Consider the following 22,592-nt stretch of genomic DNA (forward strand, 5'->3'; position numbering starts at 1 on the left):
TATAAACCTCTGGCAATAAACTGTTACCCTGAAATTAGGAGAAGGTCGTCCTCAGAACAAGCTGTTTTAATTTTAGCGAGTCACCACCCACACAGTAGTGGAGAAGAAGGAGGAGCTATATCTACCATTATTTTTATCTCACAAAGAAAAATGGATTTCTTCTCCCGGCAGAGGACAGTGCCTGACTGGCACCAGCCACTCATTGAAGCACAGAGCGCCCTGGTGTTGGGGGTTGGGGGGATTGGGTGCACAGTGGCCAGGGAGCTGTGGTGAGTGCACACGTACACCGGACAAAAAAGTGCCTTTCACAATTATTTTGTGCTCTGCTTGTGCAGTCGTCTTGGAGTGGGTGAGGTAGTGCTGGTGGACAATGATGTGGTGTCAGTGTCCAATCTGAACCGTCAAGTGTTGTATAGTGGTGGTGACGTTGGACGCAGGAAGGTGGTCGCTGCTATAGAGGCACTGGACAGAGACAATCTACGTACTCGTGAGTTCAATCCAAGACAACTGTGACTGTGTAGACAATTTCTGTGTAGCAATAATTATAGGATGTTGATAGTGAAACACCCAATGACAATGTATTGATTGGTGTAGGTGTGAGTGGTGTTGACTGTGACGCTGTAAAGGAGTGGGGCCGAGTGGTGAGACTGGCCAGAAACTCAACGGTACGTACTTCCTCACGCACAATGAACTACTCACTTTTTATAACATAATTATGCTAGCTAAACCATCCATATCCCCTCCATGCACCCCCAGGTAGTGTTCAACTGTATAGATTATGGAGAGTACTTCGACACGGCTGTCATGTCTCTGTGCGTCTGTCTGGGTGTCCCCTACATCACTGCCAGCTCTTACGGCCACACCGCCATAGCTGAGTGCTACCCCCCAGGGGACCTCCCAGGGAGCGGACCGTGCTGGGTCTGCAATAACGCTCCTGCCAAGAAGGATGTCATTGAGGCTGTCACACCAGACAAAGTGGCTCAGCTGGAGACTGTAGAGTTCTTGCCACAGGTACACGTGTTATTGTACACAATTTGCCAGTTTGCTACTCTATATTCTATGTCATGCATGTCGTGGTTACAGGATGTGTACATGCCGTCTAATCAGGAGGTGGGATCATCTGTTCTCTCGTGTACCCTGGCCGCCACTCTGACTGTGGGGGCGTGGCTCAATGCCCTACATGGCTACACCACCCCCCACTGGACCTCCTGTGATTTTGCCATGTTCCAGTTGTTCTCCTATCGCAGTGAATCCAACAACCAATGCCCCATCTGCCAGAAAGCACCAAGGTAAGAATGTTCTATTCTCCCTAATTGCTTCTAAACTGTAATTCATCGTCTCTGCAATTGTGTGTAAGCTGTACATTATCTCATTGCCTAATGTCTATGAGCCTCTCATTGCAGATATGCTCCCCTCCTGGTGGATATCTACTTTGGCACTGATCTAGTGGCCATGACTCCAGTTGGCGGGGCCGTTCTTCCGTATTCCCCTACTGCCATCACAAACCCTGCCACACAGGTACTGTAATCACCACCTCTCTCTCTGCTTATACCTTATGATTATCATGTGACAGTCCCATGTGGAGAAGGCCAAGTGTCGACTGGAGAGTGTGTACAGAGATGGTGATGATAAGTGTGTCTACCTCCCTGCTGTTCCAGCCGCTCAGTTAGAATACAATCAGCCGGCTGACAACGTCCCCCTGCCCCACCCCCTATCGACTCCAATGGTCAAGACTAAGGATGGACCTCAGTTGGTTATTAGAAGGTGAGCTCCTTGGGTATCTTCAAGACCAGCTAGCTCATTGACAGTTTGTATGAATCTCAATACCGTGCGTGTGTACAGTGGGGGACGGTCAGTAATCATTCCGCTGTACGAAGGGTGTTTCAGACTGAAGGGGTGTGGCAACTATGTGGATGCTGAGGGGATGCGCTACACCCACCCAGGATTTCCTCTTATCAAGATTGAAGTGAGTGTGTGAGTGTGTGAGTGTGTATCTTTGTGGTGATTACAATGCAAATGCGCAATGTATACATTTTGAGATTTTGTCTACACAAAATTCCATTGTGTCTCTCCATACACACTTTCACAGACTAAAGACAATGGCTATGAGATCAGAGGATGTTGCTTCGAGCACACTGGCCTCAATGAGCAGTATATGAGTCAAAAAGTTGGTGAGCTACTGTCAGAGCATGGCATCATCGTCGGTAACAAGCCCATGGGGCTATGGAGGTACGAGATAACCGAGGACACTATTCCAACCATCCCAAAGCTCTGTGGAGTGTTTGAGACTCTTGGGGAGCGTCGAGTTAGTAGCCACCTGCTCCCAGGACTGGAGGCTCTGGTGTCACAGTTCTTCCCCTCAGTGACTGAAGGAGAGGTCTGGTGTCTGTTCCCCCCTGAGAGGCGAGGAGGGGAGGAGATCATACCCACCTGGTCAGCGTGCTGCACTGGGGCTAACAAGGTGATATTAATTTTAGTGGCGCCTGGCGTACATGTCATGTTTAATACTGTAGTAATTTATCGCTGTCTTTTCTTCCTTACAGAGTTCTCCAATTGATATGGGACCTGTCAAGCTAATAGAGGTGACACTTAATCAACCTTCATTTTGTTATTCAACATTCCCCTGCAGTCTGAGCCCAGCAGTTCCCCACCAGAGGGAATTCCCCCAAGCTTCATGGCCCCGTGGATTCAAGGGGCATTCAGTCTACGACAAGCCCTGGCTAGAGAAGACACACTCACACTCGCCAGCCTCCTGGCACTGGTGTATCAGAGGGTGGGCTGGGAGATGGGCACGGTCAAACGAAGTCTAGAGAATCATCGCATCAATTGGGGCTACTTCTTTGATCATAATCCATTTGAGCCTCATTGCAACGCCCATCCAAACAACTACATTGTCCTCCCACCTGTAAGTCTCACAGTTCATAACTTATATATTTTGTTTAATATTCCTCTCTCGGTGAGCAGGGGCAACCGTCGTTGCTTGCTCCTGTGGACTTTGACTTCTCATTTGAGGAAGGAGGGTTCTTCTCTCCATACAGTGGTTCTACCGACAAATCGTTATTTGACTCGTGGCTAGGCTCAGAGGCAGTTGAGATGGAGCGAGCAGTTGCCGGGGAGACAGCCAACACTGGACTACAGATGACTATGACTCAAGTAATTTACAGCCGTAGGTCTACCATTAGACTTAACCCTTAGCTGAATGTACTCCAGATTGAGCTTGACAACAATTAAATATGTATTTATTACCACAATCTTAGTAGCTAGATATGTTATTATTTAGCTTGGAACGCAACACGATAACAGTATGCATGCACTATCCACTATCTACGCAGAATGACATGTCAGCTGCCCACAGAGGACTCTGCTGGGGTTTCAGAGATACCCTGCTGTTAGGATACCGGGCTGGCTATGGAGGAGAGGAGACAGTAACCATCCCTGAGAACATTAGACCATGTGTAGACAGTGTTGTTAAAATGGCGTTATTGTTGACTCATTTGGCAAACACTTAGACAGAATTATCTTTGTTTGTTTGAATTCATATTATAAAATTTATAACTTGTTCTTTGTTTGTACAAATTGAATTGATAATCGTGTGAAACTGTATTATAATTTTTCTAGCTATAATTATAATGTTCGATGCTATGTAACATTGGGGGTGGGTGTGGCCTCTTTGGGGAGTGTTGACTTGCAGAGCACTGATAATGCCAGCGAGAGTGATGAAGTGATGCCTGCACATGACACAAAATGATCAGGTGACAGGTTATTAAAGTCACATGACGTCCTTACCAGGGCTCTGAGAGTCGGCTACTGTTTTCCTAAGTATGTTGTCGACGTACTGGTGTGCGGGGTGGAGGTAGGCATTCTGGGACTTGGTGACAAAGGTCTCGTTCTTGACTGGGTCATGGACAATGGGTAGGAGAAGTTTGAAGCCATCTTCATTGCGTATCAACTCAAACTGGGAAGGGAGGAAAACAAACGTGCTTAGAAGCTGGTTATAGCGTACATGTGTGTGTTCGAACCAATTTTCTGTCCTATTATTGACATGTGTGTGGGTGTAAATGCGTCCAACTCACAAATATGACCAGTTTCTTGCTGAGTATGATTCCTTGATGCCCAGCAACAAAGGGAGTGTTCCTGAGGGAGGAGTTCTCGGGGAGGATCAGACACACCCGCAGTCGCCACACGGCACCAGAGGGAGGATTCTAAGGGGCAGGGGTAACACACTTAATAAGAGTATGGAAAAATGACAAGGGAAAATAATACACACAAGCTGAGAGAGAAGTACTAGGCAAATAAATGTGTGTGCTGACCATGTGCATTTGTAGTATCTGTACAAAGCTCTTAAGAGAGGGCAGAGGAAACTTGAGCAGTCCAATGAAGGAGACCATTGCGTTCACCACAAACGGTTTGGTCACCACCTGATACGACAAAAATCCATGACATAATTGATATCTCATTGTACAAAGTACGATACCTCTTTTTGGAAGAAAGCCGCCAGAGTGTCCATCTCACTTTGAACCCACACGTTCTCTATAACACAAAATAAACAATTAACAGAACAGGCTATCACCATTCCATACAGAGGTTGTTGACTGATTTCAAGACTATTGAGTAGTGACTGACTAACCTCTGGCTGGTCTGGGGGTCAGTTTGAGAGTGTCTCCGTCCATACTCAGCTGGAGGGTGAGGTTGTCCGAGCGATAGGTGCACGTGCCACTGTCACACTGAACAAATTGCAGCTGTGTATGTGGGAGGTGAAAAAAGTGAGTTTCCAGTATAAGCATTAGTTGAAAATAGCACAGAAGTCCTACAAGTTTTGCATGATCACTCAAGCTAGCTAGACAATCACCAAGCCCCTACATCATAGCTATGGAAAGCACACATAAAATACGCTTGCGATAAGTACAAAATAGCGCACGCAAACATTCAGTATGCGCGCGTTAATAACCATTCACGCGAGCAAAATCCAAGATTTGCATGCGTGCAAAAGCAAACAACTATTCACGCGAGCAAAATTTACTCCAACTCAAAAGTTCACCCAGGGTTCAGGATTTCTTTCTTTATTGCCTCAATCATCATCTCCTTTTTACTAGATCTAGCTAGCTAGACGACCAACAAAGAAATGAAATGGACAATTTACAAGAAACCATTGACATTTGCCTACTGCCCAAAGTCTAGAGTTGGTGCTAGGACTGTATTCCTGTTGAAAAAATAAGCACCAGCACCAGTCTAGTTGGGCGGAGTTCAACCAACGCGCGCTCGTTGGTTGGACTCAGAAGTCTGAAGAGATCTTCCTTCCAAAGTAGTTCGTAGTTCAGTCTCCCATTGTACTAACAACTGAGAAAGCACTAGCTTCCTAGCTGTAGGTCCCCGGCTAATACAAAACTGGTGGCACTGTACTGCACTGCTAGATCTAATAGTGAGACATTTTCCACCAACTCTAGACTTTGGGCACTAGCGGTCCTTTGTTGTAAGCAAATGTCAATGCCATTGAACAAACCAACTATTTGTAAAGTGTCCATTAAATTTTCGGTCCATTGTATTTCTTTGTTGGTCGTCTAGCTAGTTAGTAAAAAAGGAAATGAGATTGAGGCAATAAAGAAAGAAATCCTGAACTTTTGTTGGAGTAAATTTTGCTCGCGTGAATAGTTGTTTGCTTTTGCACGCGTACAAAATCTGGATTTTGCTCGCATGAATGGTTATTAACGCGTGTATACTGAATGTTTGCGCACGCTATTTTGTACTTATCGCAAGCGTATTTTATGTGTAATTTTGAAGTGTTTGGCTTTCCATACATAGCACATTAAAATATCGATCTAAAAGCAATTACTGAACTAAAAAATGTATTTTTTTTAATGAGCACCCAATACACAAATGTTCTAGCTGTTTAAGTGGTCAGTACTACATCATACATGTATTATCATAAAGTGCAACCAGAAGCACCAACTATAGGCCACTGACCGATGGTACCTGACCAGAGATGCTCTTGCTGGCAAATACAATGAAATACAGGAAGAGAGACATACTCCCCATGAACTTCTTCAGACTGCCTCCTTCGTTCTCCTCACTGCACAGTGCCTGTAATTCCTCAAGGGTAGTCGTGAAGCTCCACCCACCAAAGTTCGAAGACACGTTCCCTCGAGATAACCCCGGGCTAGAGTAAGAGCCAAGGGGTGGTATGGAAGGGATGGACAGCTCACGAGGGGAGGGTGCCCCCCATACACTCGGTCGTGGGTGTGTGATTGGGGAGGGGATTGGAAGAAGGGTGGGCTTGATGGTGGATGTAGCTGAAAAAGAGGAGGTGGTTTCATCAGTCTCCATGGATACGTCTCTGAGAGTGGCCTGCAAAAATACCTGTGGAGAAAGAGAGTTGTTACATTGTAGTTCTGGCTGACTTAATGCATAAGGCTACACACATGATGTCAGTGTTGCGTAGTGGGCTATACCTTGAGGAAGGTGAGAGGGGTGATGGGTGGAGAGTTGGCTAGGACACTGGTAAGCCGATTGTAAGTGAGGTCTGCATGGGAGAGAATCATTACACCCTCTCAAACGTGTGTGGATGGCTTACCTGTGAACACCACTGAGGAGTCCTCCTGTAGAGTGAGGCTCAGCGTCCTGGCAATTAGCTAAGGAATATCAACCATCAATACACACAGTCCTTACTATAATTTAAACCCCATCCGTATTTTACAGGTAAACAGCTACACACTTGTAACTATAATTATGTGTATAATTAAGGCATGGCATTGTTGGATACAGATGATTGTACTTGAGTTGCACATGAGGTGGGGAGAGCGCGGAGAGGGTGGTACCAGGCATGCTCTTGACAAAGCCTGTCAGAGTGTCCATGGCAGACTCAGTGGCACACAATCCTTTGAGGAGGAGGGGCAGGGAGTGAGTGGTCACTAAGAAGCCCTCCAATTGCTCTCGGAGGGTCGCATGAGGACACAGCTCCGAGAATGAGAGATGTAACGACTTGGAAGTCCCGAAAACATCCATCTGACATAATTATATATTAAAGTGTTATATAATAATTATAGTACGAAAAGTGTGTGTACTTACACTATGTTTGTTGAAGGAGACAGACAGCCGTTCAAAAGTGTAAGAATTGATGGAGCAATGTTTAGCGAGAGGACAGTCATTGTCTGCATGCAGATAAAGTACATAATTTACAGTAAGCAATTAAAACTGTTTCTCTCACCTTTCAGATAGGCAAGCAGCTCGAGAGTGAGCCCAAGGAGCATTAGTCTAGCACGCCATATCCCCTGAAGCCCCATCCCCAGGTCACAGCCGGAGGGGAGTGTCTGGTGTAGGACCGTTTCTGATGATGAGCCAGCAATATCCGGGAGGCCAGAGAACACAAACTGAAGATGTACACGTGGTAAAGTTTACAATAACACTGAGTGTAGGAAATGATAACATAAAAATTAGTAACGCAGTTAGTATTCAAGCAAGCAAGCCCATCGACTCATAGTACTACAGTGTGGCCACCATTACACATTATGGACACTAACAGGAAAGTGATAGTACACCACTCACAGTGCAAGTGTAGCCATCAGAGGAGGGGGACACACGACAGAACTGGAGATGAGAGGACAATAGCTCGTGCACGTCCTGACTCACCATCACCTCCATTGGAAACCTGTGGATCACATGACAATCACATGATAAACTAGCTTAAAGTAGCGTCTCACTCGAAAATGTGAAGTGAGGGAGAGCCATTCACTGAAGGATGGTGGGGAATGATGGAGGCATTGCGTAACTGAGAAGAAAATTATTTTTCACATGAAACTTAATCAGGACAAGGTAATATGTCCACATGACTCACACTAGCTTCCATGTTGACGAGAGTCATCCTGGTATCAAGCACGGCTGGCAGTGGGGAGAACAGAGGAGTGTGGTACAGGCATAGGCGCTTCTTGGAGGGCAGGTCTAGTTCAGCTTGCTGGAGCTTTCTCTTGAGTACAACACCACGCTCACGCACTAACAGGTGTGTACAATATGTGTTGTTATGAAATACAAATTTTGGCCCAAAAAACATACAGCTGCGCATATCCTAATTGCAATGCAGGCACAATAACTAAATGAAGAGTGTTTGCTCACCAAAGACCTTCCTAAGATGTTGTGTGTATATCTGTTCTGGGTCCAACTCGAGGACACTGCTCGGCTGCAGAAACAGGGACGGAGGAGCAGGCCAATCCTCTCCAACAACGTCGGCCTGAAAGCATGTTATATGTCCAGTTTTAAGCTACGGGTACACAAAGTGTGCTCACAGGTACAGGGTCAAGGGTGAGGAGGTAGTAGTGGTCTTCTAAGGCTTCCCCCATACTGACACCCAGGAATGTCCGCGGCTGGAGTTCTATGTAGACCATCTCGGAGGCAGGGAGTGGGAGTGGCTTAAGGAGAGGAAGAAATCGCTGCACTTTGTATCCTGACTCTGTTGCACTCTCGTAAATAAGGTCTAGGAACAATTGGCGTCTGCGAAAGCACAATACAATTACATGTACTAGCTGCGGTTTGTGTATAGTATACTCACTGCAGTAAGCCGAGTTGTGAGGGTAGATCATTTTTCGAGGTAGTCAAGGTTCGTCTAATCTCCTCCAGTCTTGATGCCACGCCTTCCACAAGACAGGGGGGTTGTAGAGAGAGAATGATCTGTCCCACACGTCCGTCCACTCCCAACACCACCTCACGTTTCCAGTACTTGAGAGAGAGGGTCACTGTCAGTGAGAGGGGACTCCGAGAGAGAACAGCTGTGTGTGTGTGTGTGTGTGTGTGTGTGTGTGTGTGTGTGTGTTGTACAGAGTGGCTGCATTGGTGCAACAGTTGTGTTCACATTTCCTGTACTGTCTCTATAACACTGAAAGGGAAAATAGAGAAATGTATACAGACTTACTCAGTGCTAGTATACAAATGTAGACATGTGTGATTACGCTCAAGGTAGGCTATTGGGTGAACAAAAGCTTGCAACATCTGCTATTTTGATGTTCAACAATTGATATTCAACAATCATACCACAAACTGCATTAGCCTACCATGTTTTGCCCAGATTGTGCTAGTAAGACTGTTTCTCAAAGTGGAGAGTAGGGTGTGGCTACGCAATGAGACACATCCTTCCAACAGTGCCTCGAGAGAGAGATTGGAGACGGAGATATCGACCTTTGAACCCTCTGGTAGTGGGGGTGTGTGGACTAGAGAGAAAGGATTGTCTTCTCTTGTGGGGTGGATGGTGATGGTCAGACGAGGGGAGGAGCCTGGGGGACAAATTAAAAACACAGTACAATCACGTAAACAATAAAATTAATAGCCATGTACGGCCAGGCTGGTGTACATTGATTGTTAAGAGTACATTACAGTAGGGTCAAATATATCAGTGTGTGTGCACCTCTGGCTGAGTTGAGTAGGATGGTACTGAGCAATTGACCAGATGAGCTGGGCCTCCAATAGACTAGTTTCAAGTGGTCTCCGTGGCGATACTCTTCTACCTTTACATGACCCCCAAAGAGATCAGACCCCAGTCTATTAGCCTGGGCGAGTGTGAGGGGGGGTAACCAATGACAAACAGCTATGGACCACTCAGTACAGCTGGCCATGCATGCATGCAGGAGCAATATGGTACCTGAGAGTGCAAGCAGTCGAGCTGCAGGGAGAGACAGAAGCTATGCAGACACTGGTATGCGTCCAGGAGGGGTGCTGAGTCAGCACAGAGCCGGGATTGTATCAGCTGATGGAGATACACTTTCTGGAACTCGTGGACCAGAACAGGGGAGCCTGTAGATATGAACCAGGGAGTAGCCACCACCCGGTAGTTATGATTAGGGGGCTTACCTGGTAGAGAGCTGCCTACTAGGATATTCATTGATACAAGTCGCCATGGTAATGTGACATCATCCCCCACCACAGAGAGACTGATTTCAAACTCACAAGGAACCATAAAAGTTACCACCCCTTGACCTTGAAGCGGTGAAAGCATATATTGAATTACATTGTTTTTAGCTTGTACAAAAACGTACCTATAGATTTTACTTTCATAGATAATGGTATTTGCTCCACTAACAGTCTGCAACGTATAGCACAGTCGATGAGGTAGAAGGCCTCCTGTGATTGGTCGGCTGTAAGAGGGGGGAGGGGCACAATCTTGTCTCGGACACATGTGGGTAGACGAGGGTATGATCCAGTGGTCAGTACATCCACCGCAGGAGCCAGAGTAAAATTGGGGGTACTGTAAATACACACACATTAATTTACATACACTGTACATACATGTACATGTACATGGCATTTCAAACACACATTTACAATGGCATAGGTGTGCTTATTGAAGGTGAAGGATACAGGCTATAGCACTCACCATGCCTGCACCAGTACGTTTCTAGAGAGGTGTGCGAGTTGGTCTGCAGTGTTGACATAGAGCCCTTGCTGGTCTCTTAGGAGAGTAGACATCTCCTAGGTAACGATTGGGAATGAAAGAGAACCACTTGTTAGCAATCACTCCACACAATCAGACACCCATTAAGAACATGTGATAGTGAATACAGCATCTTAAAGACTAGTGATTTAATACCATTACTAAGCGATGGCATGGCTACGTGTAATGTACATGTACATGTGCGTGAAGCTACATAAGAGTGTGTGATATGTACCGAGCATTTGTCCAAGCTCTTAGAGTTGCCGACCCACTTGACAAGTGCCAATAGTCTGATGACCAGAGAGCGTGTACGTCTTGCATACTGGACAATCTCCAGCTTACGATCTCCATCACTCTTTCTTGGTAAACTAGAGCAGCCGAGAAAATAATGATAGACACTAATTGGTTTGGCTAGTGTAGGATATGTTACTTACATATCCTGAAGAATGGTGAGGTCAGTGTAGGCCTTCTGAAGGAGGGTGTCCAACAGAATTGATAAGGGTACAGTCTCAGCCATGTTTCAGGACTTGGTTGGGACTTCCCCTTACAAGATGGAATTTAAATGATGTATTTGCTTGTTAGCTAATATCCTGGAAATTTACTGACAAATCTTGGAATTGTTGTGTGTACGTACTTGTGTGGGTACAAGCCGTGGTTTAATAACTCTGTACAAGGTCAACAAGAAGTAGCTTGTTCTCACAATCGATCAAGACAAAGATCAGAGTCTAGTCGAGTTCGACCGTCAACACGTTAGCAAGTGTGATGGCTTCCAAGGAGTGTATGTGTGTGGCATTGTTTGACTACGCGGCGAGAGATTCTGAAGAGCTGTCAGTGAGAAAGGATGAGAAATTATCTGTCATTAGTGACCAGGGAACTTGGTGGAATGTGAGAAATGAATCTGGAGTGGTAGGGCTTGTTCCCTCTAACTATGTACAGACTATAAAGCCTTCGACAAGTACCAGTAGATCTGCAAAGCCCTCGACTAGTAGATCTGACATCAAAGAGGGCCCTGGGATGTATCAACAAACAGACTTGATGATGGGCAAATCACAAACCAAACCTTCACTAAACATTCCGGCTGTTGCCAAGTTCACCTATCAGGCTAATAATGAGGACGAACTCGATTTGAAAAAAGGCGAAGAGGTGATAGTGATGGAACAAGAAGCGGACGGGTGGTGGAGAGGTCGAATTGGGGCCAGGATCGGATGGTTTCCGTCTAACTATGTCGAGGAGAAAGCAGATACGTCATTGTCATCAGAACCGGTGGCGGTGGCGGTGGCAGCAGCAGAAAAACCAAAGGAGAAGGACAAGACATTCATCTGTGGTGTGATAGCCCTTTATTCGTTCAACTCCGGTAATCCTGAGGAGCTTCAATTTGATAAAGGAGATTTGATGGACATTGTTGACCAACCTTCGGAAGATCCCGACTGGTGGGAGGCAAGGAAATCTGATGGAGTCACTGGTCTGGTGCCCAGAAACTATGTGGAGGTTGTACATGATGCTGAACCTGTGTTTGGGAAGACCGCACCTCCAAGCAGTGCCGGGCCGTCGGCTTCTCAAGCTGGGGGGATGCGAAAGGACCCTCCCTTTCTACGCGAACCCTGGTTCCATGGCAAAATGGCGAGGAGAGAGGCGGAAAACATTCTTAACTCTCAAGCACAAAATGGGCAGTTCATTGTGAGGCAGAGTGAGACTAAGGTGTGTCATTAGTGGGTTGTTAAGTATAGTAACCAACTGTCCCAGTGGGACTTGTGTATACTTACTTATTCATTATGCCTTGTTTTCCTTACTATATTATAAATGTATTCATTGATACAGCCTGGTGACTTCTCGATATCAATGAAGGCTCCAGATAGAATCAAGCACTTTAATGTCAAGTATCTACCCGACAATCGATTGGGGATTGGACAACGGAAATTTGACTCCATGGATGAGCTAATCCAGCACTATCGTCGAGCACCCATTTTCACAACAGCCAATGAAGGGAAAATGTACTTAGGAACTGGACTTCCTAAGAGGTAGTGTGTGTCTAGATTTTTTTGTGTTTGAATGTGTGATTCGTTTTGAATCAATGTAGGAAGATGTATTCACAAAGCTTTATCTCATTTCTCTCAGGCTTTGTATATAGCACAATGTGGTCATGCTAGTGATATAGTCATCATAATATATTACAGATGTGTTGTGTGTATTTAAATGATGTGTGCACTGCAATAGTTAACCTGTTAGTGTTATTTTTAGCTATTTCTATAATAATTTATAGCATTAAAATGTGAAAATTTTATTTTCTGTGTGTTTAATTGGATAAAAAAAAACATGGCATTGTAATAAATACAACTTGGCATGATTGGTAATTGGCTTGAAACTATCTGTTGCTTGGGAGTCACTCATTCAGAGCCACAGTAGCTGCTGCTGCGATGACCAGTTTATTTTGAACCACATTTCTCAGCCACACTTCATGAAACACTGTGTTCTCTGGCCTGTAAATAGGGTGGGGAAACAGTGTAAACTTTAGTCTACTGTAATGTGATTAGCACAGGATAAAGGGAGCTGATGAAAGGACGTACAAAGCAAATGGCGTTCTTACCTGTGTACTAATCTCTGTCCTTCAACAACGTAGAACACAAGTATAGGAGCATCCTATATATTATGTGGGTGGTAATGGACAGAGGATTAGGTGCATAACTTACATCGCTATGAACAAGGAGGTAGAAATAAACCGAGGCTGTGGCTTTAGGGACTGCTTTTCGTCTGGTGGGCTCACTCCACTTGACCCCGTAGCAGTAAAGCTTCTCTCGCTGGATAAGGAAGTCTATGCAGTGCTTCCAGCTCTCTCCAATTTTCCAACTCTGACAAAAAGGGGAGTAAAAGGCGTTTATAATTATGATATTCGTGTGTGAATATCATAATTATAAATTATTTAATACCTCAACAAACTTTTCTATTGCCTCAAGTCCTTTCTCCACTGTAAACTCCCCACCCCTGGGCCATTCCACTTTCTGAACACCTTTTACCACATCTTTCACGGTTTTTTGACGTGTCCTCTCCACTGACAAGTGTAGTACGTGCTGGATTAGCTCATGAGCCTCACTCTCGTAATCTCTGTAGTTGGAAGTCATTTTGCAGCCATGGAAACTGGAAGTGGGTGGATCTGATAATTATGGCATGTGATGATGAATGCGTGGGAGATTGTGTGGGTGTGTGTGGTCACTCTTTATGCAAAGGGCACAAGCATCACAACACACACACAAAGAAATCAAATCAAGGATCTCAACCGACCATCGCATGATTCGCACTGTAGAATGGAACCGATCCATTTGCTAGGTAAGCAACCCTGTTTTTACCAGCATGAATATTGTCAAGTAGCTCTAGCTAGCTAGCTAGAGAATCAAGTATATTAAAATATAAAAGTGTACCCTACATTGGTTTAACAGGCACAGAAGATGCTACTATTATGAACCTAGCTTCTCAGGTGGTCGCACCGTCTTTGCTCCAGGCCCCAGCCACCGTCACCCTCACTAACGGCTCCAGTATGTCACTATCTACAGTACAAACAATGTTATTCATGAGCCTATTTTAGGTATCATCGACATCAGCTCTGGCTCTGTAGTGCCCAAAGTAGAGCCACTGTCCACAAGTCCCTCCCCTGAAGAGCCAATTGATGAGGATATGTTGGATCCGAGCTCCCTTCTCCGCCAGATCAACCAGCTGGGTCCGTCCGAGAGATGTTCCCCTGTACAGGCCGGAAGTATGGGCAAGAAGCTGCTCACCATTATCGCCTACCACGAACAAAACAATCTCGCACTGCCAGGTACACTGTCTGTTGTGTGTGCACGGTACTTCTTACTGTGTGTGGTGTTGTGTGTGTTGTGTGTGGTACTTCCTTATTGGGTGTTTTGTGTGTGGGGGTGACTCTACACCTGTTGTGTCAACATATAGGACTTGGTGGATTTGCGCACACCCTTAGTTGATAATATTGTAGCTCTAGCCTCAAAATTGAGCCCTACATAAGTACTATTTTACAAGTACTATATAATTGCTCAGCAAGAGCGTGTTACTTGCATTAATTATTGTTTAGAGCTGTGAATAATTTGCTTTCTCCCCCCCACACGCATCCCACTCACAGAGGAGCTACAGAGCAGTTTTGATATCCTCCATCGCTGCCTGGCTGTCGTCTATGGCACCTTCTTTCTGAATCTTTACACCAAGGCCAACGCTCCGTGTCTACTCTGCCACAGCTGCAAGTGTCTGTACCCCCCAGGGCAGTTTATCCACCACTCATGTGCCTCACTCCCTGTCAACATTGTCCCCTGCCGCTCTCGAATGTGGAGGAGGTGTCTTGTCCCTCTAGTGTCTCCTGGCCTTGACAAGGATCATCAGAAGCAGAGATGGAAGTTTGTACTAGAGAAGTTCTCTCACAATGCCGCCTTAGCCTCCAGGAAGAATCCCATACCTCCTGAGACCGAGGCTCAATTGTTGGACATCCCAGAGTTGAAAAAAAGGCGATTTAATAAACCTAAGAAAGAGGGAGAGGATGAGGTACCTAAACCAGAAGATCTCAGTGTCCTTGACATGGAGGGACCAGTAAGTTGACCATGTTTTGCTATTAAATGTAGTTATATACTTGATGTTCTCGTAGGATGACAGTATGGATGCTGGCTCTCCTGTTGAACCCTCTCAGTCACAATCCCCTATAGGTGAGGACAATAAGTGTTACTAACACTCATTTGCCCCCCACACAGCAAGCTAATATTAACCATCCATTCGTTTATTGTACAGTACTGGCAGAACAGCTGGTCATGGAGGTTAAGAGACTACAATTGGAGCTAGGGCTAGCTAAAGGAAAGCTGCAGAGTGCCTCTGAGATGATTGGGAAGATGCCTTCTGAAGGTATTTGTTCGGTTATTCATTAGTGTCTGTGATAGAAATGTGATATGTGATGCTTGTGAGGGTCAACAATGCCTAGAGGTGTTGCTGTGTGTGGGGGAGTGTATGTGGTATGTTGTTAGAGAAGTATGCGTGGGTGCAGTACATGTAGCCAAAGCTGTATCCCCTACACAATATTAGTTACCTGCCCACACACCTCCCACTCACAACCACACCCCACTACTTATGCATATCTGTGTGTGGTGGTACTTGTTAAATAAATGTATACTGCTCTTAACTACACACACAGCTTGTATGCGTGAGCAGCTGTCTCAGGCACTCACCAACCAGCAGAGTCTGACAATAGAGAGAGACCAGGCGAGGGAACAGGCAAAGCTGGCCACGGAGAGGGCAGACAGGTTGGAGAGACAGCTAGACCTTCTCAGAAAGACTCATGGTACCTAAGAGTCTGTCTGTATTGCAATTGTTTAATACCCTCTCCCTCCCCACATAGGACAAATGGAGAAGCAGTTCTCTATTTAACACAAGTCACACAACCCACAGTCAGTGACACTCAATATTTCACGTTCTTCATGCAACAACTCTTTAAATAGAACAGTTATATACAAACAAGAGTATATAATATATTATTATGTAAGAGTTTTGTTGAAATTGAAATGCACTTACAACATGCATGTAGTATATTGATTCAACAAACATCAGTACTACTCTCAAAGAACAATGTTCACACATCAATGACTAGTTCACTGTTGCATATCATCAGGGGGGGCGGGCACGAAAAGTTTGAAGTCTTCATCGTCGCTCACTGGTATGGGCATACCCTCATTACCCGGGTCATCATCGTCATCGCTGATTAGTAGACTAACATCAACATTTTGTATTGGGCTGCTCTTCGATGGTTTTTTTGAGAAAATAGCGTCAGTGTCCATAGGTACATCTCTCTCGTTTGGTGTAGCTCTAGTCGGTTGTGTCGCAATTGCTCCAGTAGGTTCTACAGGCTCAGGTGTAAAGGCTGGCGTGGATTTGCGAGAAGACAGTTCTCTTGAAGTGATTACAATCGGTGGAATTGGTTGTAGCGGATAAAACGGGGTGCTATGATATCCAGAGAGTGGTACGGAGGAGGCTTCTTTAGAGGGTGGTGAGAGAATGGGTGGGACAGCAGGATGTCGGATTAGCTCACACTGGGCCAGGGCACTCCCACAGAACTCTCTTACCTGTACACAGGTCACATAATAATATTATCACATAATAAATCTTGATTACCTTTACACTCTGATGACGCGTCCCCATACCAAACATGCCCAATGCTGCTCCCACATTTGGATGGAGATATGTATTAGAGCTTGTTACACAGGCCAGTAGAAGGTCTAGTGAGGAGACAGCCTTCTCAGGAGGTACACGCAGAGAAAACCCTTTTATGGCTAATTTTGATAGAGGGTCACAAATCTGGAGTGGCAGCAATACACCCACAGTGCGAACAATGACACTTAGAGACTCGAGAGCAGACAGCTGAACGCATAAGGGAGCTATGGTGGCAACGAAATGACATATAGTACACTCTCAAATGGAGACGTTAGTCAATGCAATTACTTGTTGTAGCGGAGTCGACTGCTTTGAGGAGGGTGGACGTGGTGAGTGTGATGAAGTATTTGTCAGTGTCCTTTCTCAGCGAAACCCAAGCACACAAACACCGATGGACAGAGACAGTCAATGATTCACTGTGCGTGTGCATGTGCGTTTAAGACTAATTATAAACAATAGTGTCTCCAAAGGAAATCTATCCCATGGTATGTTCACAGGCATATTAACTGGAGTCCAATTGCAAAACTTTGAGCAATGATAATCAAATTACATGAATTCACCCACCTCTCATGGTTAGATGTCATAGTTTGCACTATGCATGCTTCTATAGCAGTGGTGTACGGGAGCAAGTGGGCGTGGCATACATTGATGATCGTAGTGAGGAGTTTGAACAAGGACGCGTGAACAGTCGGTAGAATTGAATACAGAAGCAGTTTGTCGTATGAAAGGCCTGTCACCTGTGCACATCACCAGAACATCACATAAGATCATTATACAATATTATAATTCTTAACCTGTTGTTGCTTCAAGTTCAGTCCTCCCACAGCGACACCCACCACTCTCTCAACAGGGACACTTCCCCCAGTGGAGGAGGGGAACAGAAGGCAGTAGCAGAGGGTGCGAGACAACACACAGACCACTTGAAGCAGCATAGCTGTCCTTCCTGGCTCCTCAGGAGGTGGCACGGGTACTTCAATCGTCATGTTGGGTATCTGATTATCTACTTATAGGGTTGTATATAATGCTTAATGTGGGAAAGCATTCTTTCTTACCTTCACCATAGAGGATAGTCAGCGCTATATGCAGCTGCTCAGCCACAGCTTCTATTAGTGTGGAGGATCCTTGCACTAGAACCAATAGTCGACTGCACTCTTTAGACAACTTCTGACTCGACTGAAATAATCCAGAATTCCCCCACTTTGTGAGTTGAGTCTTGAATTGTGAGCATGGCTTGGGGTAGTATACCACGCACTTTGCCACCACTGGGAGAACTGTACACTGCAAGGAAACATCAGCTGTAGTGAACCAAATGAGAGAGGTCATGATGGCAGGTAATTGCCGGGAAGTGAACTCTGACATCCCTCTAGATAGCCCATGGCAGCGATCAAGGAGGACAGAGAGACAATTGCATGCACTCTGAACAGCAACAGTATCACCAGCTTTCTGGAAAGAGTGTAAGTTATGAGAATGAGGTACTTATTGTAAACATACCTGCAACTGTTGTGTAAGGTACTCAACCCATTTCGGACACAGCTCTCGCAGTTGCTCTACAGATGATCCATGTATTACGTCATTTAGAAGGTGTAGGAGACACACTTCAAGTGTGTTAGAGCTTTTCAATAAGGACAACACATCATCTGCCTGAAGCGAGCCAACAGAACTGTAGCTACATTAAACAGTGTTTAAATAGTAGTAAATCTCTTACACTTTTATTGTAGAGACTACCAGATTGAAGGGTGCTTCCTAACAGTTCCCATTTCCCACTACTGCCGGTAGCTCCCTTCTCAAGAGAAGAGACTAGTAAATCCAAGGCCTTCTTGTTGGCACTCATTGGATCTAAAGCCACGTGGTTAATCCAAATTCGCATGCGCCAACTTTTGACACAAACGCCTTGAATCCAGGCCGCTCTTTCTCGAAGAGAGGCCTGAAATCGAGGCTGAGGCTAGTGAGAAGGAGGCTAGTACAGTACATATCATCATGCCATGCCATGTATATATATATATAATTATATCTATAATATTATAACTATAAATAATTATAGTCACTTCAATGTCCAATAAAGTTTTTATAATTAGTCAATCTTGACGATGGAGTAGATCTTTCGAACGAACAACAGGCTAGATATGAACCCAACAGTTCCTGCACGGGGGAGCACATAATTAATCAAATGGCTCATTATTATCATTGGGTGAATATATTAACTGGCACACATATGCTTGGTGCATTAACTATACGCGGGTAGTCACGCATTAACAATTCTAACCCTCCAACCCACTCTCACCTGTTATAATGAAGAAAAAGAACACAATGAGGAGTGTGTAACCAAAGTAGAGTATGCAGGACAAGGACCCAGTGATAGTGGTCTTGTAAACAAAGAAGTGCACAGCAAACAAGAGTAGGTAAAAAGAAGTGGTCCCCGTGGAGAAGAAGGAACGCCACCACCAGCGATAGTCCTCTGAGCAGAGGTGGAAATAGCAGAGGAGGATGGAGGTCTGAGCACACACCACGATGAGGATGATGTACGCCAACATGATGAACCCAAACATGTAGTACATCGACCCAGACCTGGGCAAAGGGGAATACTTAAATACAGTGCATCGTACATACAGTACATGTACAGTTACAGTTACAATACGAACTACATGTACATTGTGTACGCGTATATGTAAAGGTAACTATGGGGCTCACCAGATACTGTTGAGGATGAAGAAGAGTTGAATGAAGATGCAGCCAAAGGGGAGGATGCCTCCCATGAGAGAGGAGGGCACTGGACGAGACAGCCAGCTCTGATCAGGGATCTCACGAGGAATCTGATTGGTTGCAACTGGTTGCTCAATCACCTGCAACAAAATAATAGCCACATTGATACAAGTTGTACACACACGTACACACACACACACACACACACACACACACACACACACACACACACACACACACACACACACACACACACACACACACACACACACACACACACACACACACACACACACACACACACACACACACACACACACACACACACACACACACACACACACACACACACACACACACACACACACACACACACACACACACACACACACACACACACACACACACACACACACACACACACACACACACACACACACACACACACACACACACACACACACACACACACACACACACACACACACACACACACACACACACACACACACACACACACACACACACACACACACACACACACACACACACACACACACACACACACACACACACACACACACACACACACACACACACACACACACACACACACACACACACACACAAAGAATGTTGACAGTGTACATGTAAAGCAGCAGAGAGGCACTAACAATCTTCCTGAATCCGAGGTAAGACCCAAGAACGGTGAGGGGTGTTGAGATGCCAAAGAAGAGAGCCAGAAGTGCAATGAGGGTGGTGAAGGGTATCGCAGCAGAAGAGCCAGAACTCCACAGCAGAATGTTGAGGAAGAAGAAGACACTAAACGCACAGCCAGGTATAAAGAACACTGTCATGAGCACATTGCTTTTCCAGCGAAGACCTCCCATCACTGTTGGAGAAAGTAGTATATGTACGTAGCGTCCTGCATATATTTATATTATGAGCTCACTCTTATAAAACCTAGCAGAGAAGTATCCAGACATACAGCCCAGAAACACATAGAACACCTGCACAAAAGAACACAAGCTTAAAGAAAGTGCAGAATATTATCATCACAAAAAGAATCACACTACGCATACACGCACACACGCACACGCACACGCACACGCACACGCACACTCACCACGATGGCTGTGACAAGAGCCCCTCTATTAGGCGGGGAGAGAAACCCAACGCAGGCAAAGACCAGAGCTACAAAGACCATCATGAGCAGTTGCAGACCTGTGCCTGAAAGTACTGAGAGGAGCATAATGGCTGTGGGAGGACGGAACACATCACCATGAACCAGCTTCCAACCAAAGTCCTCCTGCACATCATCCTGAATGGGGTATGTTAGAGTATTACAGCTTGGATACCAAATAATTAGCACGAAGTAATTATAAGCATTGAGCACACTGTATAATAGATTCATACACAGTGCGTGCGTGCGGGTGCACAATACTCACGGTGGACTCTGCCTTGTTGTATCGTGTAATGTCCCTGTGCAGTGAGCGTAGTAGGATCATGCCCACCATGGCTGAGAGGAAGAGGGTGATGAGTACAGAGTTAATAAGACTGAACCACTGAACGTTGTTCTGGGAGGCTGACGTCAAGATGTAGTCCCAACGAGAGGCCCAACGAATGTTCTGTTTCTCCTACAGGTACACGGAGGTTGGCATGATGATTGTATGGTCATACACAGGTAGTTATGCAAAGGTTGGTTTAAGTAATTGGTATGAAAACGTATACAAACATGACTCACTATGAACTCTACAGTATAAGTGTAGGTGACGCTGAATGGTTTCTGATCAGTGTAAGCTTTCATATCTTTAGGGAGGCTGAGAGGTTTTGCACAGTCAGACTTCTCACAACTTTTTAATTGGATCATAGCTCTCAAGATGCGGCCGTCCAGTTCGTTAGTGCCCTTGTGGTAGAAGATTTGAAGGCTGACCCGGTTGAACAGGTAGGTAGCTCCCTTCTTATTCATTAAGTCCTGGAAAAAGGTGATACACAGCGACATTTCCAGGTCAGTGTAATTATTATAGCACAGCGTGTAATGACAACAAACGACAATATACATTCCTGTTAGCCACCTGTACAATGAAAACAGCATGAGCCCTGTGTATTCATCCAATGAACAACAGCTTTGATTCCTACCACTTATTTAAAACCTCAAATCCTGTACATGTAACTTACAGAGAGGTAGCAGGCGTCATGGCGGATCCCTTCCTTTGTCACAAAGCAGCCAACGGGGAAATGAGTTGTGCAGAATGGTTTATTACTCTCCATCACAGAGTAGCACCATGTCACAGGCATGTTGTCGATGACCCACTGATGCATGTACGACTCATGGATTCGTTCACGTAAGAACTTTAGTTTTTCCTTGCTCTCCTTGTTCTGAGTGTAGGTCTTGGTGCAGAGTACCCGCGGCTTACTCTCATTCCTAGCAAAGGATAGCTGAATGGAGAATGAAGAGCATTCCAATTATTGAGTACAGTTACTGAGCATCCCATTACTGTAGTTACTGAGCATGCATGTGGTTATCACATTACTGTGTGGTATTCATGTCACTATAACAAATGGCCTTACATTGTACGCTGATGCTCTGAGCCTTTCTCCAAAGAGCACTTGACCGAGGTTCTCGACTGGGTCACTGTCTTTTACTATCCCAATGGCGTCCTCCACTTGGCAGAAATCAAACCTGCACAGAGAAATATACAATCTCACAATAAGTTTTTAAATTTTTGATCACACTCCATAACTCACTTTGTGTAATCGTAGGGTACAATGGTCTCAAGGGAATCCAGCTTGTTGACATGGACAAACACCTTAGCCTGTAAGACATGCCAATATTATAATTATTACACCCTAAAATATCACCTTGCAATCAGCATTTTTATCTCTCTTCTTTATTTCTTCTTTACAGAAGTTGATTGGACGTATTCCAGGCAGGTAGAATGCCTCCACTGATAGAATAGTGATTGCCAGAAAGGCTAAACAAGTGAACTTCTTCATCTTCTGATCTTACAATAATTATGCTATGCGCTAGATAGACTCCGGTTTCTTTGACAAACTCGTGACCTTTGAACCCTATACTGCTATAGTGCATGCGCTTCAAAAAGAGTAATCAATAATGCAGTAGATCCTGCTGAGTCAGCATTTTACCTAACTTCCATTCTTACGTACTTGTCTAGTCTATCTCTCTTGCATTATATCTCCTGTTAGTTAATGAGTCGTAGTAGTTTAACACTACGATTGCTATACCTGCTACATCAAGACAGGAGTAAAAAAACAAGGCAAGTGCAGCAACAACTGG

At 45.1% G+C, this 22,592-nt stretch overlaps 7 protein-coding genes across 8 annotated transcripts; 3 read left to right on the plus strand and 4 right to left on the minus strand.

Moving 5' to 3' along the window:
• Positions 1-21: 21 nt before the first annotated feature.
• Positions 22-3,603, plus strand: LOC135341162 (uncharacterized). The gene is made up of 13 exons (XM_064537660.1): positions 22-269; positions 336-487; positions 595-665; positions 757-1,011; positions 1,084-1,289; positions 1,404-1,518; positions 1,574-1,764; positions 1,843-1,966; positions 2,090-2,461; positions 2,544-2,582; positions 2,630-2,905; positions 2,965-3,153; positions 3,333-3,603. Exons 1-13 carry the CDS (start codon positions 151-153, stop codon positions 3,507-3,509), a joined length of 2,286 nt encoding a protein of 761 aa, XP_064393730.1. The 5' UTR covers positions 22-150; the 3' UTR covers positions 3,510-3,603.
• LOC135341160 (mediator of RNA polymerase II transcription subunit 14-like) lies at positions 3,505-11,003 on the minus strand. 2 transcript variants are annotated; one of them, XM_064537657.1, is made up of 26 exons: positions 10,843-11,003; positions 10,644-10,776; positions 10,352-10,446; positions 10,014-10,222; positions 9,829-9,954; positions 9,620-9,771; positions 9,386-9,527; positions 9,036-9,254; positions 8,537-8,753; positions 8,274-8,478; positions 8,104-8,218; positions 7,829-7,983; positions 7,695-7,762; positions 7,540-7,642; positions 7,202-7,364; positions 7,063-7,145; positions 6,758-6,999; positions 6,569-6,615; positions 6,447-6,517; positions 5,971-6,354; positions 4,628-4,739; positions 4,475-4,530; positions 4,311-4,418; positions 4,074-4,202; positions 3,787-3,955; positions 3,505-3,728 (listed from the first exon to the last, which is right to left on the minus strand). In XM_064537657.1, exons 1-26 carry the CDS (start codon positions 10,923-10,925, stop codon positions 3,640-3,642), a joined length of 3,675 nt encoding a protein of 1,224 aa, XP_064393727.1. In that variant the 5' UTR covers positions 10,926-11,003; the 3' UTR covers positions 3,505-3,639. The 2 variants fall into 2 exon arrangements, with proteins under 2 accessions (XP_064393727.1, XP_064393725.1); XM_064537655.1 differs by having other exon boundaries at positions 5,962-6,354.
• Positions 11,004-11,020: 17 nt separating this feature from the next.
• On the plus strand, positions 11,021-12,742 carry LOC135341190 (SH2/SH3 adapter protein NCK1-like). Its single transcript, XM_064537697.1, has 2 exons — positions 11,021-12,106; positions 12,227-12,742. Exons 1-2 carry the CDS (start codon positions 11,171-11,173, stop codon positions 12,428-12,430), a joined length of 1,140 nt encoding a protein of 379 aa, XP_064393767.1. The 5' UTR covers positions 11,021-11,170; the 3' UTR covers positions 12,431-12,742.
• On the minus strand, positions 12,671-13,554 carry LOC135341196 (A-kinase anchor protein 14-like). The gene is made up of 4 exons (XM_064537710.1): positions 13,333-13,554; positions 13,096-13,254; positions 12,993-13,045; positions 12,671-12,885 (listed from the first exon to the last, which is right to left on the minus strand). The coding sequence occupies exons 1-4, from the start codon at positions 13,522-13,524 to the stop codon at positions 12,789-12,791; spliced, it is 501 nt and encodes a 166-aa protein (XP_064393780.1). The 5' UTR covers positions 13,525-13,554; the 3' UTR covers positions 12,671-12,788.
• A 16-nt stretch (positions 13,555-13,570) lies between these two features.
• Positions 13,571-15,964, plus strand: LOC135341183 (uncharacterized). The gene is made up of 8 exons (XM_064537685.1): positions 13,571-13,729; positions 13,840-13,935; positions 13,986-14,216; positions 14,532-14,989; positions 15,045-15,102; positions 15,185-15,295; positions 15,582-15,728; positions 15,786-15,964. The coding sequence occupies exons 1-8, from the start codon at positions 13,576-13,578 to the stop codon at positions 15,812-15,814; spliced, it is 1,284 nt and encodes a 427-aa protein (XP_064393755.1). The 5' UTR covers positions 13,571-13,575; the 3' UTR covers positions 15,815-15,964.
• LOC135341173 (proline-, glutamic acid- and leucine-rich protein 1-like) lies at positions 15,902-18,487 on the minus strand. Its single transcript, XM_064537674.1, has 8 exons — positions 18,300-18,487; positions 18,086-18,235; positions 17,647-18,037; positions 17,389-17,594; positions 17,159-17,331; positions 16,883-17,010; positions 16,556-16,818; positions 15,902-16,506 (listed from the first exon to the last, which is right to left on the minus strand). Exons 1-8 carry the CDS (start codon positions 18,459-18,461, stop codon positions 16,036-16,038), a joined length of 1,944 nt encoding a protein of 647 aa, XP_064393744.1. The 5' UTR covers positions 18,462-18,487; the 3' UTR covers positions 15,902-16,035.
• Positions 18,488-18,569: 82 nt separating this feature from the next.
• Positions 18,570-22,317, minus strand: LOC135341170 (transmembrane 9 superfamily member 2-like). Its single transcript, XM_064537671.1, has 12 exons — positions 22,157-22,317; positions 22,043-22,110; positions 21,866-21,977; positions 21,473-21,733; positions 21,039-21,269; positions 20,743-20,931; positions 20,421-20,615; positions 20,247-20,304; positions 19,969-20,186; positions 19,283-19,434; positions 18,876-19,159; positions 18,570-18,733 (listed from the first exon to the last, which is right to left on the minus strand). The coding sequence occupies exons 1-12, from the start codon at positions 22,289-22,291 to the stop codon at positions 18,666-18,668; spliced, it is 1,971 nt and encodes a 656-aa protein (XP_064393741.1). The 5' UTR covers positions 22,292-22,317; the 3' UTR covers positions 18,570-18,665.
• Between the last annotated feature and the right edge of the window lie 275 nt (positions 22,318-22,592).

Source organism: Halichondria panicea, chromosome 9 (assembly GCF_963675165.1).
Source record: "Halichondria panicea chromosome 9, odHalPani1.1, whole genome shotgun sequence".
Classification (NCBI taxonomy): domain Eukaryota; kingdom Metazoa; phylum Porifera; class Demospongiae; order Suberitida; family Halichondriidae; genus Halichondria; species Halichondria panicea.

What these genes read in the sequence shown, in the direction of transcription:
- LOC135341160 (XM_064537655.1), bottom strand. Translation starts at nt 10,925, where the DNA reads ATGGCTGAGACTGTACCCTTATCAATTCTGTTGGACACCCTCCTTCAG. An exon ending in TATGAAAGTAAAATCTATAG is followed by an intron (nt 9,955 to 10,013) that starts GTACGTTTTTGT and finishes CACCGCTTCAAG; the next exon opens with GTCAAGGGGTGGTAACTTTT. An exon ending in TCACCCTTGACCCTGTACCT is followed by an intron (nt 8,219 to 8,273) that starts GTGAGCACACTT and finishes ACATGCTTTCAG; the next exon opens with GCCGACGTTGTTGGAGAGGA.
- LOC135341173 (XM_064537674.1), bottom strand. Translation starts at nt 18,461, where the DNA reads ATGCGAATTTGGATTAACCACGTGGCTTTAGATCCAATGAGTGCCAAC. An exon ending in GTAGTCTCTACAATAAAAGT is followed by an intron (nt 18,236 to 18,299) that starts GTAAGAGATTTA and finishes GGCTCGCTTCAG; the next exon opens with GCAGATGATGTGTTGTCCTT. An exon ending in ATGACATCTAACCATGAGAG is followed by an intron (nt 17,011 to 17,158) that starts GTGGGTGAATTC and finishes GCACACGCACAG; the next exon opens with TGAATCATTGACTGTCTCTG.
- LOC135341170 (XM_064537671.1), bottom strand. Translation starts at nt 22,291, where the DNA reads ATGAAGAAGTTCACTTGTTTAGCCTTTCTGGCAATCACTATTCTATCA. An exon ending in TCAGAGCATCAGCGTACAAT is followed by an intron (nt 21,734 to 21,865) that starts GTAAGGCCATTT and finishes TTCTCCATTCAG; the next exon opens with CTATCCTTTGCTAGGAATGA. An exon ending in ACCTCGGATTCAGGAAGATT is followed by an intron (nt 19,435 to 19,968) that starts GTTAGTGCCTCT and finishes ATTTTGTTGCAG; the next exon opens with GTGATTGAGCAACCAGTTGC.
- LOC135341196 (XM_064537710.1), bottom strand. Translation starts at nt 13,524, where the DNA reads ATGACTTCCAACTACAGAGATTACGAGAGTGAGGCTCATGAGCTAATC. An exon ending in CAATAGAAAAGTTTGTTGAG is followed by an intron (nt 13,255 to 13,332) that starts GTATTAAATAAT and finishes CCTTTTTGTCAG; the next exon opens with AGTTGGAAAATTGGAGAGAG. An exon ending in GGACAGAGATTAGTACACAG is followed by an intron (nt 12,886 to 12,992) that starts GTAAGAACGCCA and finishes CCCTATTTACAG; the next exon opens with GCCAGAGAACACAGTGTTTC.
- LOC135341190 (XM_064537697.1), top strand. Translation starts at nt 11,171, where the DNA reads ATGGCTTCCAAGGAGTGTATGTGTGTGGCATTGTTTGACTACGCGGCG. An exon ending in TGAGGCAGAGTGAGACTAAG is followed by an intron (nt 12,107 to 12,226) that starts GTGTGTCATTAG and finishes TCATTGATACAG; the next exon opens with CCTGGTGACTTCTCGATATC.
- LOC135341162 (XM_064537660.1), top strand. Translation starts at nt 151, where the DNA reads ATGGATTTCTTCTCCCGGCAGAGGACAGTGCCTGACTGGCACCAGCCA. An exon ending in CAGAGACAATCTACGTACTC is followed by an intron (nt 488 to 594) that starts GTGAGTTCAATC and finishes TGATTGGTGTAG; the next exon opens with GTGTGAGTGGTGTTGACTGT. An exon ending in CCTCAGTTGGTTATTAGAAG is followed by an intron (nt 1,765 to 1,842) that starts GTGAGCTCCTTG and finishes GCGTGTGTACAG; the next exon opens with TGGGGGACGGTCAGTAATCA.
- LOC135341183 (XM_064537685.1), top strand. Translation starts at nt 13,576, where the DNA reads ATGATGAATGCGTGGGAGATTGTGTGGGTGTGTGTGGTCACTCTTTAT. An exon ending in AAACAATCTCGCACTGCCAG is followed by an intron (nt 14,217 to 14,531) that starts GTACACTGTCTG and finishes TCCCACTCACAG; the next exon opens with AGGAGCTACAGAGCAGTTTT. An exon ending in TCCTTGACATGGAGGGACCA is followed by an intron (nt 14,990 to 15,044) that starts GTAAGTTGACCA and finishes ATGTTCTCGTAG; the next exon opens with GATGACAGTATGGATGCTGG.